General features: G+C 39.6%; 1 protein-coding gene across 1 annotated transcript in view; it reads right to left on the minus strand.

The window, feature by feature from the left end:
- The window catches only part of LOC311130119 (obg-like ATPase 1), a 67644-nt gene that overhangs the window by 48540 nt on the left and 2783 nt on the right, over positions 1 to 16321 (minus strand). The window contains exons 4-7 of the mRNA XM_084162803.1: positions 13830 to 13882; positions 13626 to 13714; positions 10830 to 10973; positions 9806 to 9933 (exon numbers count right to left, since the gene is read on the minus strand). Coding sequence (XP_084018929.1) covers positions 9806 to 9933; positions 10830 to 10973; positions 13626 to 13714; positions 13830 to 13844 — 376 coding nt within the window. The 5' untranslated portion in view covers positions 13845 to 13882. The remainder of the gene's footprint in view (positions 1 to 9805; positions 9934 to 10829; positions 10974 to 13625; positions 13715 to 13829; positions 13883 to 16321) is intronic.

Genomic DNA, 16321 nt, shown 5'->3' on the forward strand with positions numbered 1-16321 from the left:
TAGGTATTGAGCTAGGTTTGTTACATCTCTAGTTCAAATCATTTGGCACTATAATTGGGCTCATTGTATATATATATATATCTATATATATATATATATATATCTATATATATATATATATATTTTTACACCTTGTTTCTCCTCTGGGGTGCTGACATGTGAGCTTTCAATGAACCAGGGTGAAAACTGTTTCAAGAGGCCATATATATTCCGTTTGTAGAGGTGAAACACTTGAAAACATGCAGCTAGTTTGAGGGGCCGATGTCATTACTTTTCTGTCAAGTACAAAGACAAGGAGAGACAGGAAACAGATCAATACTGATCAAACTGACTCCTCTGATGTTGCTACCTGAAGAGGCTATGTGGTCAACATAATTCAGTCAAATTACAGTATTCACTGGCTGCTAACTTCCTGTGCATGTTTTCACATGTGAGAGGGGGAAGTGCTTGCATTCCTGGCCCCTGCTTTTAAGATGTTCTATACAAATCTAGTACTGCAATTCTCCTGGTATTCAGAGCAGTAAAAGCTACTTTATGAGCCTGTCAGGAAAAGCACATTATGGCCACGTTCCCTGCATTAAAACACTGGCAATGCAGACAAGATTATTTATGTTGATTCTGGGAATATCTTTTTATATATATCATGAAACAAATGAAGATGATAGCAGACTTTCATGTAGGACTCATATCACTTATTTTAGGTTATTTAGTTTCTCAACAGAGAGCAAAAATGGAAAATGCATCTGTATCTTAAAAAAACTGTTTAGACATTAGAGATGGTATGTTTGTATATTTCAAGGACATCATCATTTTTCCGACAAGATCCCACGTTTCAGAATTGATTGTAACGAAATGACAGTGTTTCATCCTATGAATATTAGTCGGCTACCTCATAAGGTATCTTCCATTCCAATTTAAACTCAAGCCAATTGTAGTACTTCCAACCAAACCGATGTATCAAATGTGTATCCTTACAGCAAATATTTTTGTCACTGAAAATGGGTACCAAAGTAAAGAGCTGACATCTGACTGGGAAGATAACCTCTCAGTCTAGTTGGTTATTTATGCAGTTGAATAATTAATGTACAAGGGAGGCTCCAGTTTTCATTAACTCTGATAGACAATAATGGTGTTCATTCCCTTTTCATTTAAGTCCCCTCTGTCATTTATTTCAAGCCAGTGGGTCTGAGGGTGCCTTGATTGAAAGGAACCATCATATGCACATCACTGTTGTCCCACATCATTCAGAGAACAAACCTTTTTAGATCCTTAACTACCATAGCGGTGCTGATTGCACAGGCACCAGCAATTTCCTAACCAACCGCCACCTGAACAATGATGTGTACGGCATTCAGACCCTCCAGCCTTTCAAAGGTGAATCATTTCACAGTTTGGAACGATATCTCCATAGCAACTCCTCTTTGAGGGATTTACAATCACCATCCAATAATTCTATGATCATCGGGCCCAGCCATTCCCAATGGTTCTTTTCACAGTGGACAGAGAAGGAGGGCAGGAGAAGGAAGCAGACAAATTCTACAGTCTATTTAAGGCAATTCATCCAGCCATTAGAATTCAAAATATTTCGACCTTCAATCACCAAGCATGTTATCTGAAGCTGCTGTGATCTCCAGTCAAGATGGGTAGACGTTTTAGTCTAATCACCCACGATGAGTGGAGGCTGACAAAAACTCATTCATTCTGGCAGAATCAAAATGCTCTTTTAAACGGTGTGACAGTATATCTCAACACAGCCCACAAACACAAGGAGGATTCTGGTCTTCACCAGTAAACAGAGCAAAATGCTGTGCATCCGCTCTGTGTCTCTAGGAAATCACATCACTCTGTAAAACAACAGACGATATAAATGCAGGGGCACACACAACAACACACGGGCTGCATTTCTAAAATAAATTATTGTGCTCGTACATAAATAGGAAGTAACTTAACCCATAATTTAATTGCTCTGCTGATTAAATGCAATTGTGGAAAGGTTGCAATAATTTGATATCTGTAGAATACTTGGAAACGGGACTGGGGTCAATTCCATTTCAGTTACTATTTCTCTTAATACTGGAATTATTTTGGAGTATATTGTAATGACTACCGAATACAAATCAACTTGTATTATAACTGCTCAATAAAGCCGTGACAAATGCTCATACATACAAAACATGAGTCGAGTTCAACATGAAGTGCCTCTCCAGCAACGTAAACAAAGACAAAACACAACCACTTCCAGTCTGTGCATTTTGTGGCTTAACCACTAAACAGTCATGTTTGTGAATGCAGTGAGACTAGCTACTAGGACACTACAGGGTGCTGTCAATTCATTATGCTTTCATCACAGTCGTTTCCTTTCCATCATAAACAGTATTTTACAATGTTACCAGTGGATGATTCTGTCAGGCAGTCATTACCCAGGGGACACAGACACTAGTACTGCCTAAAGGTCAGAAGTGGGGAATATCGTAAAACATTCAGAGAAATAACAGGGTGAGTTGTCATCCCCAGAGATTCCTGTCTACAGCATCTCTGTGAGTCACATTATCCCCCTTCACACCAACACCAGAGGGTTCTCCACAGGAAAGCCAGCGTACAGTCTCATTTCCAGACTCCCTTTGCCATCATTTGGCAGAAAATCAGTACCTGTGTTGTTGACTGGAATTTTCTTAAATTCAGAGTTTCAAGTTCAACGTTTTTATTGATCAAATTACAGACAGCAAACACTATATATGACTGTAACCGATTCAATACTTTCTCAATATTTCCACATGTAAGGTATAGTATAGGAATGCCTTGTTTAAACACAGTAGTATACAGGTGTTCAAGGCATTCAATTAAAATGAGAAGGGTGTGAGCCAAGAAAAACTGCTGCTTTCCAATTGATTGACCACATCCAGTCTTGTGGATGAATGTACTACAGTGTATACTACTGCTTTGGCAGTAGATTTCTGATACTGACTTCGGCCTGCTCATGCAACGACTAGGGACTAGTCTGTGAGCATCTTGTTTCTTCAATAAATAGCTGGAATGAAACCACTGTGAATGAGGCCATGTGGGGAAGCATGCTTGCTTGTGAGGGACACAGGAGACTCAGGAGAGTCGGTGAGCAGGAACGAGTTTGTCTGTGTGTCTGTGTCTCAGGAAGAGGATCCAACAGTGTTCTAGTCACTGCAGAAGCACTGGGAGCACTTACCCTTCAAACTACTCCCTTATGAAATCTGGGAACATAAGGCATTTAATAGAACCAGCTTTCAGGATGCCATAATGCCACTTAATAGTTTTTGAAAGGTTTCGTTAAAAGCAAATCCACTGTTTATACAGGCTTTTCTAAACCATTAGGGGTTGAAAAATATTCATAACATGCACACTACTGGGAGAATTGAGCAACTAGGTCTGACTTGACTTCAAAGTTCCAACGCCAGGCTGAAAAGCCTGTTTGACCACTGCCTGGCTTCAATAAGTCTACAGCTGAGGTATGTGAAGTCGGAGGAGGATGCACTTTTTAGAACAGGGTTCCCCAACTGGCGGCCCGCTGGCCGAATTTGGCCCGTGGTTGGGTTTATTTGGCCACCCAAGTTTTCTGACCAATTTTTTGGGGGGAATTGTCATTGTTGGACATAAAATATCTGTTCCCAGGTATTCCCACGCATAATAGAGACACACGTGATCGTATAAAAAAGTAAGTAAGGTTTGATATTATAATGTTTTAGTCAAATATTCAATCTGTTTGGGATTATTGTGGTCAACTTGCAGTCTACAAATTATTTGTAATCATGTTCCGGCCCTTGACCATCCGCTCAAGAAAAAAATCGGCCCGCAGCTGAATCTAGTTGATGATCTCTGATTTAGAACATAACCATGCACATCTTTATGCCAACAAGTTAATGATACAGAGACATTTAAAAACTACAATGTTTGACTATTAAAGGAAAAATTGATTTAAATTAATGTTTTCCAGAATCTTTGGAATAACAACAGAGGCAGTGTAGTTAAATTAAACTGGATTTATATAGCAACATGCAGCTGTTGGGTTGGAAAAGTGATGAATTACAATTTAGACGATATCAATTGTGCTTTACTTCTTATCATCAGTAGAGTGTTTGTAGAGCTGAAGCTGAAACCAGGAAGTGGTCCATACTGTCCAATGAAGTTCTAGCATCCTTCCTCTAAGGTCTGATAATATAGGGACAAATCACTACTGACAAGAATGTATCATTTAAACTAAATGAGAAAAATGTCAAAAATGTATTGTCTAGCGTAGTTTAGTCCCTCGTCTCCAAGGGAAACAATAGCATGTAGGCCTACATTTACAAAGGGTTTCCATATTGGCAATTGGGAATAAACCAAAAGTAAAAAGGTTCCGTTTTACGGCTGGTCTCCTGTAGAGTATGGCTGAGATTTGCCAAACCTCCCCCACTTAATTTGATCAGGATCAGGTCAACCAGTCAGGCACAGGTACTAACAAGCTCACTATTGACACTCACTTAGGCTGAGCGCTATCTCTGCCACGGAGCAGCAGCCCTTTGTAGGATGTTTGGAGAAACCCGTTTCTAATTTTCAGACACAAACATGCCGTTCCAGACAAGAAAAAGTGTGCTCACCCCAACCATATAATCAAGCAATATAAAAGAAGTGCCTGAAATATTGCAGCCTAACTGCCTGACACCAGATAAAACATTTCTATAATTGCAAAACAAAACCAGCAATGTTTAATGGTTAACTTGTGGAACATTCCGCTTAGTCTCTAAGGAGTCCACAGAGGGAAAACAATGGTATGTCAAAACAGATAGTCGTAAAGTGACAGTAAAAGCATCAGCATAATCTCATCCTTATTTAGAAAGCCTGTTTTCTACACACAGAAATAAAAGAGCTGGTTTTGGTTTGAGGATCTGCTTAATTTTTTCTGTCACTATAAAAAGCGAGCACATATCAATTGACGCAAAACATATAACAACATCTTGAAAATACAGGTAACTGCCAAAATAAAGGAAACACCTACATAAAGTGTCTTCATAGGGCAGTGGGCCACCATGAGCCAGAACAGCTTCAATGCACCTTGGCATAGATTCTATAAGTGTCTGGAACTCTATTGGAGGGATGCGACACCATTCTTCCATGAGCAAATTATATCATTTGGTGTTTCGTTGATGGTGGTGGAAATCGCTGTCTCAGGCACCGCTCCAGAATCTCCTATACAGTTGAAGTCGGAAGTTAACATACACCTTAGCCAAATACATTTAAACTCAGTTTTTCACAATTCCTGACATTTAATCCTAGTAAACATTCCCTGTTTTAGGTCAGTTAGGATCACCACTTTATTTTAAGAATGTGAAATGTCAGAATAATAGTAGAGAGAATGATTTATTTCAGCTTTTATTTCTTTCATCACATTTCCAGTGGGTCAGAAGTTTACATACACTCAATTAGTATTTGGTAGCATTGCCTTTAAATTGGTTAACTTGGGTCAAACGTTTCGGGTAGCCTTCCACAAGCTTCCCACAATACGTTTGGTGAATTTTGGCCCATTCCTCCTGACAGAGCTGGTGTAACTGAGTCAGGTTTGTAGGCCTCCTTGCTCGCACACGCTTTTTCAGTTTTGCCCACACATTTTATATAGGATTGAGGTCAGGGCTTTGTGATGGCCACTCCAATACCTTGACTTTGTTGTCCTTAAGCCATTTTGCCACAACTTTGGAAGTATGCTTGGGGTCATTGTCCATTTGGAAGACCCATTTGCGACCAAGCTTTAACTTCCTGACTGATGTCTTGAGATGTTGCTTCAATATATCCACATCATTTTCCTTCCTCATGATGCCATCTATTTTGTGAAGTGCACCAGTCCCACCTGCAGCAAAGCACTCCCACAGCATGATGCTGCCACCCCCGTGTTTCACGGTTGGGATGGTGTTCTTCGGCTTGCAAGCAACCCCCTTTTTCCTCCAAATATAACGATGGTCATTATGGCCAAACAGTTATATTTTTGTTTCATCAGACCAGAGGACATTTCTCCAAAAAGTACGATCTTTGTCCCCATGTGCAGTTGCAAACCGTAGTCTGGCTTTTTTATGGCGGTTTTGGAGCAGTGGCTTCTTCCTTGCTGAGCGGCCTTTCAGGTTATGTTGATATAGGACTCGTTTTACTGTGGATACAGATACTTTTGTACTTGTTTCCTCCAGCATCTTCACAAGGTCCTTGCTGTTGTTCTGGGATGATTTGCACTTTTCGGACCAAAGTACGTTCATATCTAGGAGACAGAAAGCGTCTCCTTCCTGAGCGGTATGACGGCTGCGTGGTCCCATGGTGTTTATACTTGCGTACTATTGTTTGTACAGATGAACGTGGAACCTTCAGGCGTTTGGAAATTGCTCCCAAGGATGAACCAGACTTGTGGAGGTCTACCATTTTTTTTCTGAGGTCTTGGCTGATTTCTTTTGATTTTCCGATGATGTCAAGCAAAGAGGCACTGAGTTTGAAGATAGGCCTTGAAATACATCCACAGGTACACCTCCAATTGACTCAAATGATGTCAATTAGCCTATCAGAAGCTTCTAAAGCCATGACATCATTTCCTGGAATTTTCCAAGCTGTTTAAAGGCACAATCAACTTAGTGTATGTAAACTTCTGACCCACTGGAATTGTGATACAGTGAATTATAAGTGAAATAATCTGTCTGTAAACAATTGTTGGAAAAATTACTTGTGTCATGCACAAAGTAGATGTCCTAACCGACATGTCAAAACTATAGTTTGTTAACAAGAAATTTGTGGAGTTGTTGAAAAACGAGTTTTAATGACTCCAACCTAAGTGTATGTAAACTTCCGACTTCAACTGTAAGTGTTCAATTGGGTTGAGATTTGGTGACTGAGACAGCCATTGCATATGGTTTACATCGTTTTCATGCTATTCAAACCAATCAGTGACCACTTGTGCCTTGTGGATGGGGGCATTGTCATACTATGGGGGCATAGCCATGGTAGCCAAAATAATGGCCTGCCCAACATTTTTATACATGACCCTAAGCATGATGGGATGTTAATTGCTTAACTAATTCAGGAACCACACCTGTGTGGAAGCACTTGCTTTCAATATACTTTGTATCCCTCATTTACTCAAGTGTTTCCATTATTTTGGCAGTTACCTGTACATGTCAATGCATCCATAGTAAAATGTAGACATTCAGGTAGATACAAATATAAGCCTCTGGGAAGGTCTAACTGATAACATAAAGTCAAATAGCTTTTTAAAACACCTGAGTTGTACAGCAAAATGGAAGCATATTTTTTCAACGGTGTCTTTTGAGATATGGCTTGAAGTAACAATGCTCTATTGGCCCCTAGACTGGAACCAGTGTACAATACCAATATTAACATGGCTGCTTCTCCCTGAGGCAACCGCAGACAGAGGACAACATAGCATCACAGGAAGCCTACCTGTACCTTTAACCAGAATATCACACATTTTAGTAGTGATATAGCATCAATATAGTACATGTAGGTTAATATTATACCTGTTATAAACAGTACAACCTCACAAGAACAGCGGTTTCACAGACACAATTGACAAAATTAACGGTTACAACATATCCTCTGTAGGCAAATCTCACCTAGCATGACTTTTTCCTACAGGGTAAATCATTGCTATAGCTTAGTTGTGGTTGGTCCTACAGTGGGTGGTCCTCCATTGCATCAACAAAAACAGACAACCTCCTATCAGACCAATTGTCTAAGGAAACGATATCCTTCCATACCCAACACACCCTTTCATGGAAGTCATCCTGTAGCCTCCACTCGATACTGTACAGTATATTTCAATGGTTTGTTACAAGGAAAGGAGGCTGTGTTTTGATATGCTTCTGTATATTTGAGGAGAGAACACGAATCCCTTCCTGAGAGGTTTCTTAATCACAGGAGAAAAGGATAGCCATGTAGAAGACAAACGACAGTGTTATACCTGTCCCATACGGCAGTATGATAACTGTTCCATGGATGTGCTAAAATATGAAAATGTCATAAGCAACACATTTGAGATAATCATCAGAGTCTTGAGGTAGTTCTAGTCATGCAGTCTCAGTCCGACACAAGGAGTCAGTTGAAAGGCTATTTGAAAATGGCCTCGGAAATGAAATGACACACTTTCCTTGTAGAGAGGACTTGGGAACAATATGAGAAAATGGCTTGTATTGTAACCCTGTCCATTTGGCCACTCTCTGCCTGCCACAGCCCAGTCACTAATCAGAGCTATTTTCACATAATGGGAAAGTCAATAGCTGCTTACAATCAGTAAACAAATTCTGCTATTTTTATACGAGCCTCCATCTCTATTTTAGTAGCAGCAATTTAAATTATTCTAGCGTGTAACACTTTAATTGTGTAAGACAAAGACGATGTCGGAGGCACAAAAGAACTTCAGGCAGAGGGAGACCTATAAGTAATTTCTATGCTGCCACAGTGAGCTAGACAAGTGAGAAGTATTTTGTGGGGGTTGTTTTGCTGATGCACTCACATCTGTGTATTTACTGAGAATACAAAGGCAGTTAGTGGGCATGATAAACCGAAAGCAACAATGGTGAATTGTACCTGTGTTACAGAAATGGCCTTTCAGCTTTCACAGAACAGTTTCATTAACCCTAAAAAGTAATTTATCTGCACAAAAATGAGGGGAACTCATTAATGTTTTCAATGTATTTAGTGTGATGCAGGATGGCTATGCATTGATCTCATATAATCTAAGGGATATTTCAGATAAAACACAGCAAAACAATATCTTAAAGGGGGGGCTGAACCTATTTTCATACCGTTTAGTTGATTAAATGCTTTCAATATTTGTATATTAATTTCTACAATTTATAATTGATTTGAGGTTTTTAAGTCATTGAAATTTGGAGCTATTGACATTTTAAAATATTGTCCCATGTACATTGTGTAATTTACTGATGGTGCCTAACCAGCCCCCCATAGGGATATCGAATGTCAAACCAAATTGACCATGGGTATTACGATCGGTTTGCATGCATCTGCGCTCTGAATTGATGATTACTTGGGTGCTGCCAGCTGTGGGCAGGATTGAAATAAACCCAGCCCGAGGAAAACTCTTACGGTACCCTTCATTCCATGACATACCATTTTTTCCCTAATTATCTCGCAAATCTCAGTTTTGGACGAGACTGACTTTATGACCAAAATTATCCTATTTACACTTTGTAGTCAATTTTGACACTAGAATACATTTTTCTGACTCATATCGATGCCACAAAAGGTGAAGTTTCTTATTACGTTCAGTTGCTCTTTAATCGTACTGTATTTTTGCCATACAGGCTACTTACCTTTGTTGTGCCCAACCATAATCAAACTGTGGCATTTTGGGATCAAGTTACAATAATCTGTGGTTACAGGAAGCCGCTAAAAACGTCCCTCTGAGTCTAGTTTTATTTCCCAACCTCAGAGTAGTGTGCAGTGAGTCTACCAAACCAGGCACAGGCCCTTTCATTCCGTTTTCTCTGATTCCAATTCAGGGAGAAACTCCCAATAGGAATGTGAGTTTTGGGTCTGGCTTCATCTGAATATTGTGTTTATCTTGGAACCCAGCAGACAGAACCATATAGGCCTCAGTAGAAAGCTCTGCTAACTGCTTTCAACAAGATATTACAGGGAAGTATGAAGTACATTTTCAGTAATTGTTCTCTTTACTAACTCATTCTGGGCAGTGCATGTACATTGGGACGCTTTTCTACCCAGATGAAAAGCCTGTCATTTTAGATAGTGATATGCAGTGTGCTATAGCCTGACAGGTGGGACTCACGTGTCATGTGGAAGATGCCATCGCAGGCACTGATGTGGGAAAGGAAGGCGTTGCCCAGGCCCTGGCCAGCGTGAGCTCCCTTCACCAGTCCTGCTATGTCTACCACATTCAGGAAGGCCGGCACCTTGCTGCAGAACAGGTAGTGGGAGTTAGGGTAGTGGAAAGGAAACAGAGGTTATATAGCTCAGTTTAATGTCTAATATAACCAACAGAACACAGAAAAGGCCAAAGTTTGGAAAGTGAAGTTGTTTCTCAGGTTTTACATATGAATCAAGACTGCCAGAAGAGATTATTTGTGATCAAACGTTCTTGTTTTCAATGAAAAATATATACACGTCTTCAAAATCATGTCTGGGGCGTTAGCTATCTATCACTGACTAAGTGACAGTGCTAGGGGCTTATGGTTCTATCAGCCCTCCCACTCAATGCAGATAAAGGAGAATAAAACCAAGCAGCAGCCTGTACACCAACACTGGTTCTACACCATAATCATCCTCCTACTGACAACAGAGGTATGTGCCATACCTTGATTTCATCATCAGGTGCCTACACTCTGGAATATATGGTTTGAGACACAAGAGCTGTGACTAAAGGCTGATAGAGTTTATGTCATATTAGTCCTAGCAGAGTCATAATGAATCATTTCACATTGCTCAGTGCTGAACATGTTATACAGTTGCTATCGCAAAACCCTCAACCCCAGAGAGACAGAGAGACATTGATTCACTGCTGTGATTTATGACCCTCTCACATTAAACCAATAGGATGGTCTTACCTCGCTCATAATGACATATGATAGCCAGCCACTGACACTTAAATGCTATGGCCTCTTACTTAAAAGACCAAATAACATGGAAAACTGCAGTTATCATTATATGTATAGTAAAGGACTGGCAACTCAATGTCAGCAAAATGGTTGTATATTTTCATGTTGCAGTAGTGTACACTTGCTGTGGCCTATACATATTTGCCAGAGAGCCCAAGTCTGAAGTGTGAATAATATGTGAACAGTGAGACCCCATACCTGACAGGCTTGTGGAATTGGCACAGGAAATCATAGCGTTCATCTGGAATGGGCACTCTGCTTTCATTTGGGTCAATGGTGCAGAAGGGGAAATTTTCAGCTGCAGCTTGACTCTTTGTCAGTACGTTGAAAAAGGTTGACTTCCTAGAAAGAAAAACAGCAGAGAGGTCATCCCAGAAACTGTTTGTGGATCCTGATGGCTTGAGAGTATGATGCTGGTTTATTCAAAGTCCTCAGAAAAGCCTACAAGGCAGGAAGAACATTTAATCTCCACTATGGGAAAGAGGTCAATCTAATAATTGAACATTTGAGCTTCCAAATCATAAATGGCTTGATTGAAAAACATTAAACCCATTTACAAGGTCAGATAATCCCATAATAGATCAATTGTGGTTGGAATCCAGGAGAAAATTACGTTCCTGATAGATTTGAGCTGTTGAACGGGATCAGCCAAACACAGCCCCATGTCGTACTCACTGAGAGATTTCTGTTCTACAGCACAAGCACCTCAAGAGTGCTTCAGGTTGCACTGACTACCCAATGAACGCAAGTGTAATAATGGCAAGGCAGTTAAATATCCGGATGGTTCTATCTTTATCCCCTCACCTGATGCTCTCCACATTTCAATGATTGGTTTGTTTAGACGCCAAAACCTACAGGACTCGAATTGCCTGGAGATTGCTGTGATGAAGCATGGATTCCTCACATATCGCAGGATTGTTCCATCTGTTATCATAGATATTTCAAGGATGTTTGAGATCATCCTCAGAAATATACAATCTGCCTATGATTTACAATGGTATATGAGTATATTAGCGGAGCGCTTCCCCATGTCCCCAGACAAAGGGGATTGTTTTTAGTCAAATAAATATTTATATGACTTGACCTTAATGTTAATGAAGACTAGTGTTATTCTGCCTACAGTGGTGGACAAAAACATGAACAGCAGTGCTTGCCAGGTAGGGTGGGGAGCAGGGTGAGGACAGTGGTCATTGTGAAGCCCCAGGCCTACTACTGTTTCATACAGGAGAGATTATCTCCAGTAGACACACATGCTACCATCTCTATCCCTGTACAGTAGAAATTACAGGAAAAAGCCAAACATCATAGTGTGCGAGCTTTTGCTGCTTGGCAGGCTTTAGGATTTTACACCATGGTATCCTTTGTCTTTATCTGGGTAGAATCTTGTAATACCCACTCATCAATCAAAAGCCTTTCGTGGCTGTTGATTCTAATCTATTACACTTAAGAGTCGGTCGATATTCTGAATTATTTAATAAAATTTGGCAAATGTAATCCCAGACATTACTGGTGCAGGGTTTGCGACCTTTAGGTTCACATGTACATTGAAAGGCATGCATACTCCTGTGTCCACTAGTCTAGTGAGAGCCTTATGGCATGTCCTTATGGCATGTGGCCTGAAATGAACTAGTCCAGGGGTTCTCAAAGTGGGGTCCACGTAGCTACTGCAGGGGGTCCGCGGCCAGATCTCAAAATATATATATTTTTTAAGTGTATTATTATTTCTTTATTTACATTTTATTTTATTAATATTACTAAAAACAGCAAATTAAACACATTTTTGCCAAGGGATCCGTGGAATAAGTTTAGAGGGTGTAATACAATACAATGTAATTTTATTAATCTACAATTTTTGTTTTTAAAGGCTCAGTGCAGTCAAAAACTAGATTTTCCTGTGTTTTATATATATTTCCACACTATGAGGTTGGAATAATACTGTGAAATTGTGAAAATTATGATAATGCCCTTTTAATGTAAGATCTGTTTTAAAAGACCACCTGAAATTTCTGCCTGTTTTGGTTGGATGGAGTTTTGGCCAGCCTGGTGACATCACCAGGTGGTAAATTAGTTAATAGACCAATAAGAAAGAGAGTTCCAAACCCCTCTGCATATAACAGCTCATTTTCAGTTTTCTCCTCCCCACTCAGACTTAGGTTGAAGATGACAAAGGCTAAGACAATGAGATTCTAATATCCCATAACTCTTTGCAAAAGCGCTGGTAGTTAGCAAAGGCGCTGGTAGTTAGCACATTTTTATTTTTTTTACCATTTTTATTTAAAACAATCACAGTAAGGTACTTAATTGTTACCCAGAAATGATTTGATATTGAGATAAAAATGGCAGCATTGGAACTTTAACTATGGGCAACATGGGCCTGGGAGGCTCACAGGGATATTGGCACCAATTATACATTTTGTAACTCAATACTTATTTTATTCCCCATAAATGCACAGTAATTTAAGCTTTAAAACTGCCTCATGGAAAAATGTGTAGAATTACAGGATATGTGTTTAATTGCAGGATATTATAGCTTTAAAGCTGCAACAACAAAATAAACTCTCTGCCACATGACAAAATATGTAGAAATGCAGGAAATTAGTATACACAAAAAATATTTCCAATGCCAGGCCTTTAAAATGTTCCTTCCCTGGGCCTGAGACTTGGTTTGTCTGGCCATGCACTGCCGAAGTCATAGTAAAACTCCTATATGCTATTTTTAGTACCCCTGGGGCTACTTGACTTATCCACAGGGGGTACTTGAGAAGACTCATGACACCATTGGCCTACAGGTGGTACTCCTGGTAGAGCAAAATTCAGTTGGTGGTACAGTAACCGAAAAAGGTTGGGAACCACTGCCCTAGTCAATGAATGAACAGAATACCTTTACACTGGCTCATGGGGGCCATATAATGAATTACTTTAAAATGCATAGTCCATGTTTGCTAAGCAGTAAAATGTATATTTCCAGTTTACATTTAAAGACTATAGACATACCCTACATTGGGCAATCCAACGATTCCTATTTTCAAAGAGGTCCCAAACCGTCCAATCAGTGGTGGTGGCTGCTGTCCATCGTCTCCCTTCTGCTAACAAAAACAATGTGTCAATGTCCATAGAGAGTGAGAGCTCATGGCATTATGTAATCTAGGCTACACATTCAGCTTTGGCCTGACCTACTGTAGTATACACAAAACATACCTTCTTGGGAGCCATGTCCTTTTCTTCAGTTTGCGCTGGCTACTAAAACTGCTCTTAATGTACAATGAAAAAACATAAATGTAAGTTTTAGAGACAAGAAGCTAATAGGTGTCTAGCTAACACCACGTTGCTGTCGACCACGTTAACACTGGCTCGCTTACGCCTTGCTCTCAAAATAGGCCATGATTCTGCTCAAAATGTAAGATGACACTGGTAGCTTGCTAGCTGACCCATGTTTCTACATTTAGCACACACTTTATTAGGCCTAGTAGCCCTAATGTACTTGAGCTAAGCTTAATTTTGTCATAGAAAATCGATGCACACATTGGCGCATATACATTGGAACATGTAAATACTTGTCATATGTGCCTGACTGTGTCGTCTGACACAATGCATTTGACTTACAACACATGCACTTACAACTGACTTAAAAAGTACAACACACCATTATGGGTCATGTGGTCCTCTGTAGCTCAGCTGGTAGAGCACGGCGCTTGTAACGCCAAGGTAGTGGGTTCGATCCCCAGGACCACCCATACACAAAAAAAAAATTAAAAAAAATGTATGCACGCATGACTGTAAGTCGCTTTGGATAAAAGCGCCATATTATTATTATTATTATATAGGTTACTACAGGAGTTATTACAGGAGACTACCCAAGAGTCAGGCCTATAACCAAAATGACAGTCTCTAACACAGAATATTACAGTGGCAGGGTGTGCTGGTTAGGCTGCACCTCATATCAGGGAGGGTTAAATCAAAGCAAGTAAGCAGCTGGGGGATTACTGCTCCTTTAACAATGTGAATCTTCTAGGCTATTCCTTGCCACAGCCCTGTTTTTTCCCTAAGGGTTATCTCCCTCCCCAATAAAAAAAAATATGTCATACTGAACACGAATATGATTGTATATCTATCTGCCTGTTAAGCGCCATTGCATAGTGAATATCAGTCTTTCCCACATATAACACTTTTTTTTTTACTCCCTTGACAACCAGAAATGTACAAACATCGGATGAAAAATGTGAAAGGCATTCAGCAATAATTACGGTGCAAGAGCGGGGACGAGAAACAGGTTGAATACTGTACATTCAAAATTCATGGAGAACGATATGGCATGCAAGTCTTTGCATATGCAAATAGCCTACTCACTTCGACGATCTGGTGCGTTAGTCTACAAATCATATAAAAGGAGATAGGCCTACATCTTGACATAGATTTTACAAGTTAAACATTACCTGAGTTTACGAGAAAATACTGTTTTCTACATAAAAATGAAATAGGCTACCACCAGCATGACCCAAACAAGCACCAGCTGTATCTGCTTGTAGGCTACTTTTTTTTTTTTAAATGTCCCTCATTTTTGTAGACTTTCATACATCTGTTTTAAGATGATATAAATTAACATATTAAACTACTTAGAATTGAAGCATGGCATAATTGCACCTAAATTGTTTCACCCCTTGGACAGAAACAGGTGTAGGTCTGTGGATTTCCAACAATCCCGACCATGAGATTACACCGATTAGTTAATTGTCCACAAATATACTTCCCTCAAGGCCAAAGCAAATTAATCAGTGCAGTAACTGACCAGAAAGATTGCTCTAATCCAGCACCCAGCATCGTTTAACCTGCATAAAACGAGCCTCTAATAATCTAGATGAGGCAAGTCAAATGCCTTTTGTACCAAGAATTTAAATGAATAGGTTTGGATTAATCATGTATCTTTTGTTGTTGAACGCCTTGATCGATGCACCGTCACTTAGCCTCACCACAATAGATGCACAACGTTTTATTCTACCAAATAAATCATTCTCATTGTTTAAGGTACATTGATCAATCTAATGACTTGTAATAGGCTCCTAATTGCCACAGAAAAGTGCTTTCGGATGGAATCCTGCATGCGAGATTCAACTTCAAATTCCCACTTGAATGACACTGTTAAAATACTTTTCATGACAAGAGTTCGTCAAGGATGCTGGCATTGGGTACCAACTATTACGCACATCGACATGCTATCATTTCTTTATTATGGTAGGCCTACATGAAATTGTATGAAATGTCAAACTCAAGTACATTTACAATGCCATTCAAAATTACTAAATATTCAACACTGTTTCAAAATGAGTATTGGCACTCATGTGAACCAACATTTTGGCAATAGCTGTCATCTTGAAATCTAATCGTTGTTTTAGTGCTCTGGTGTTCCTATCTGCCTACACCTCTAAAGTTTTGTTCCTTATATATTTCCTTACAACTTCATAATACAAGTGTTTCAATGATCAGTTAGATGTTGAATCATGTGGGAATAATCACTCTAATTAAAAGCGAGAACTCCATCGAGGGCATTATCTTCGCCTAGCTTGTTGATAAATTATTTCTCTTTTATTTAGAGACGAAAACAGAAATACAGTATAAAGAGTTAGATAACACCAGAATATGATTATATATAGAAAAATCAACACCAGATAATCAGAATAATGACATGGGCCTCA

This window comes from Coregonus lavaretus (assembly GCF_964263955.1).
Source record: "Coregonus lavaretus genome assembly, chromosome: 5".
NCBI lineage: Eukaryota > Metazoa > Chordata > Actinopteri > Salmoniformes > Salmonidae > Coregonus > Coregonus lavaretus.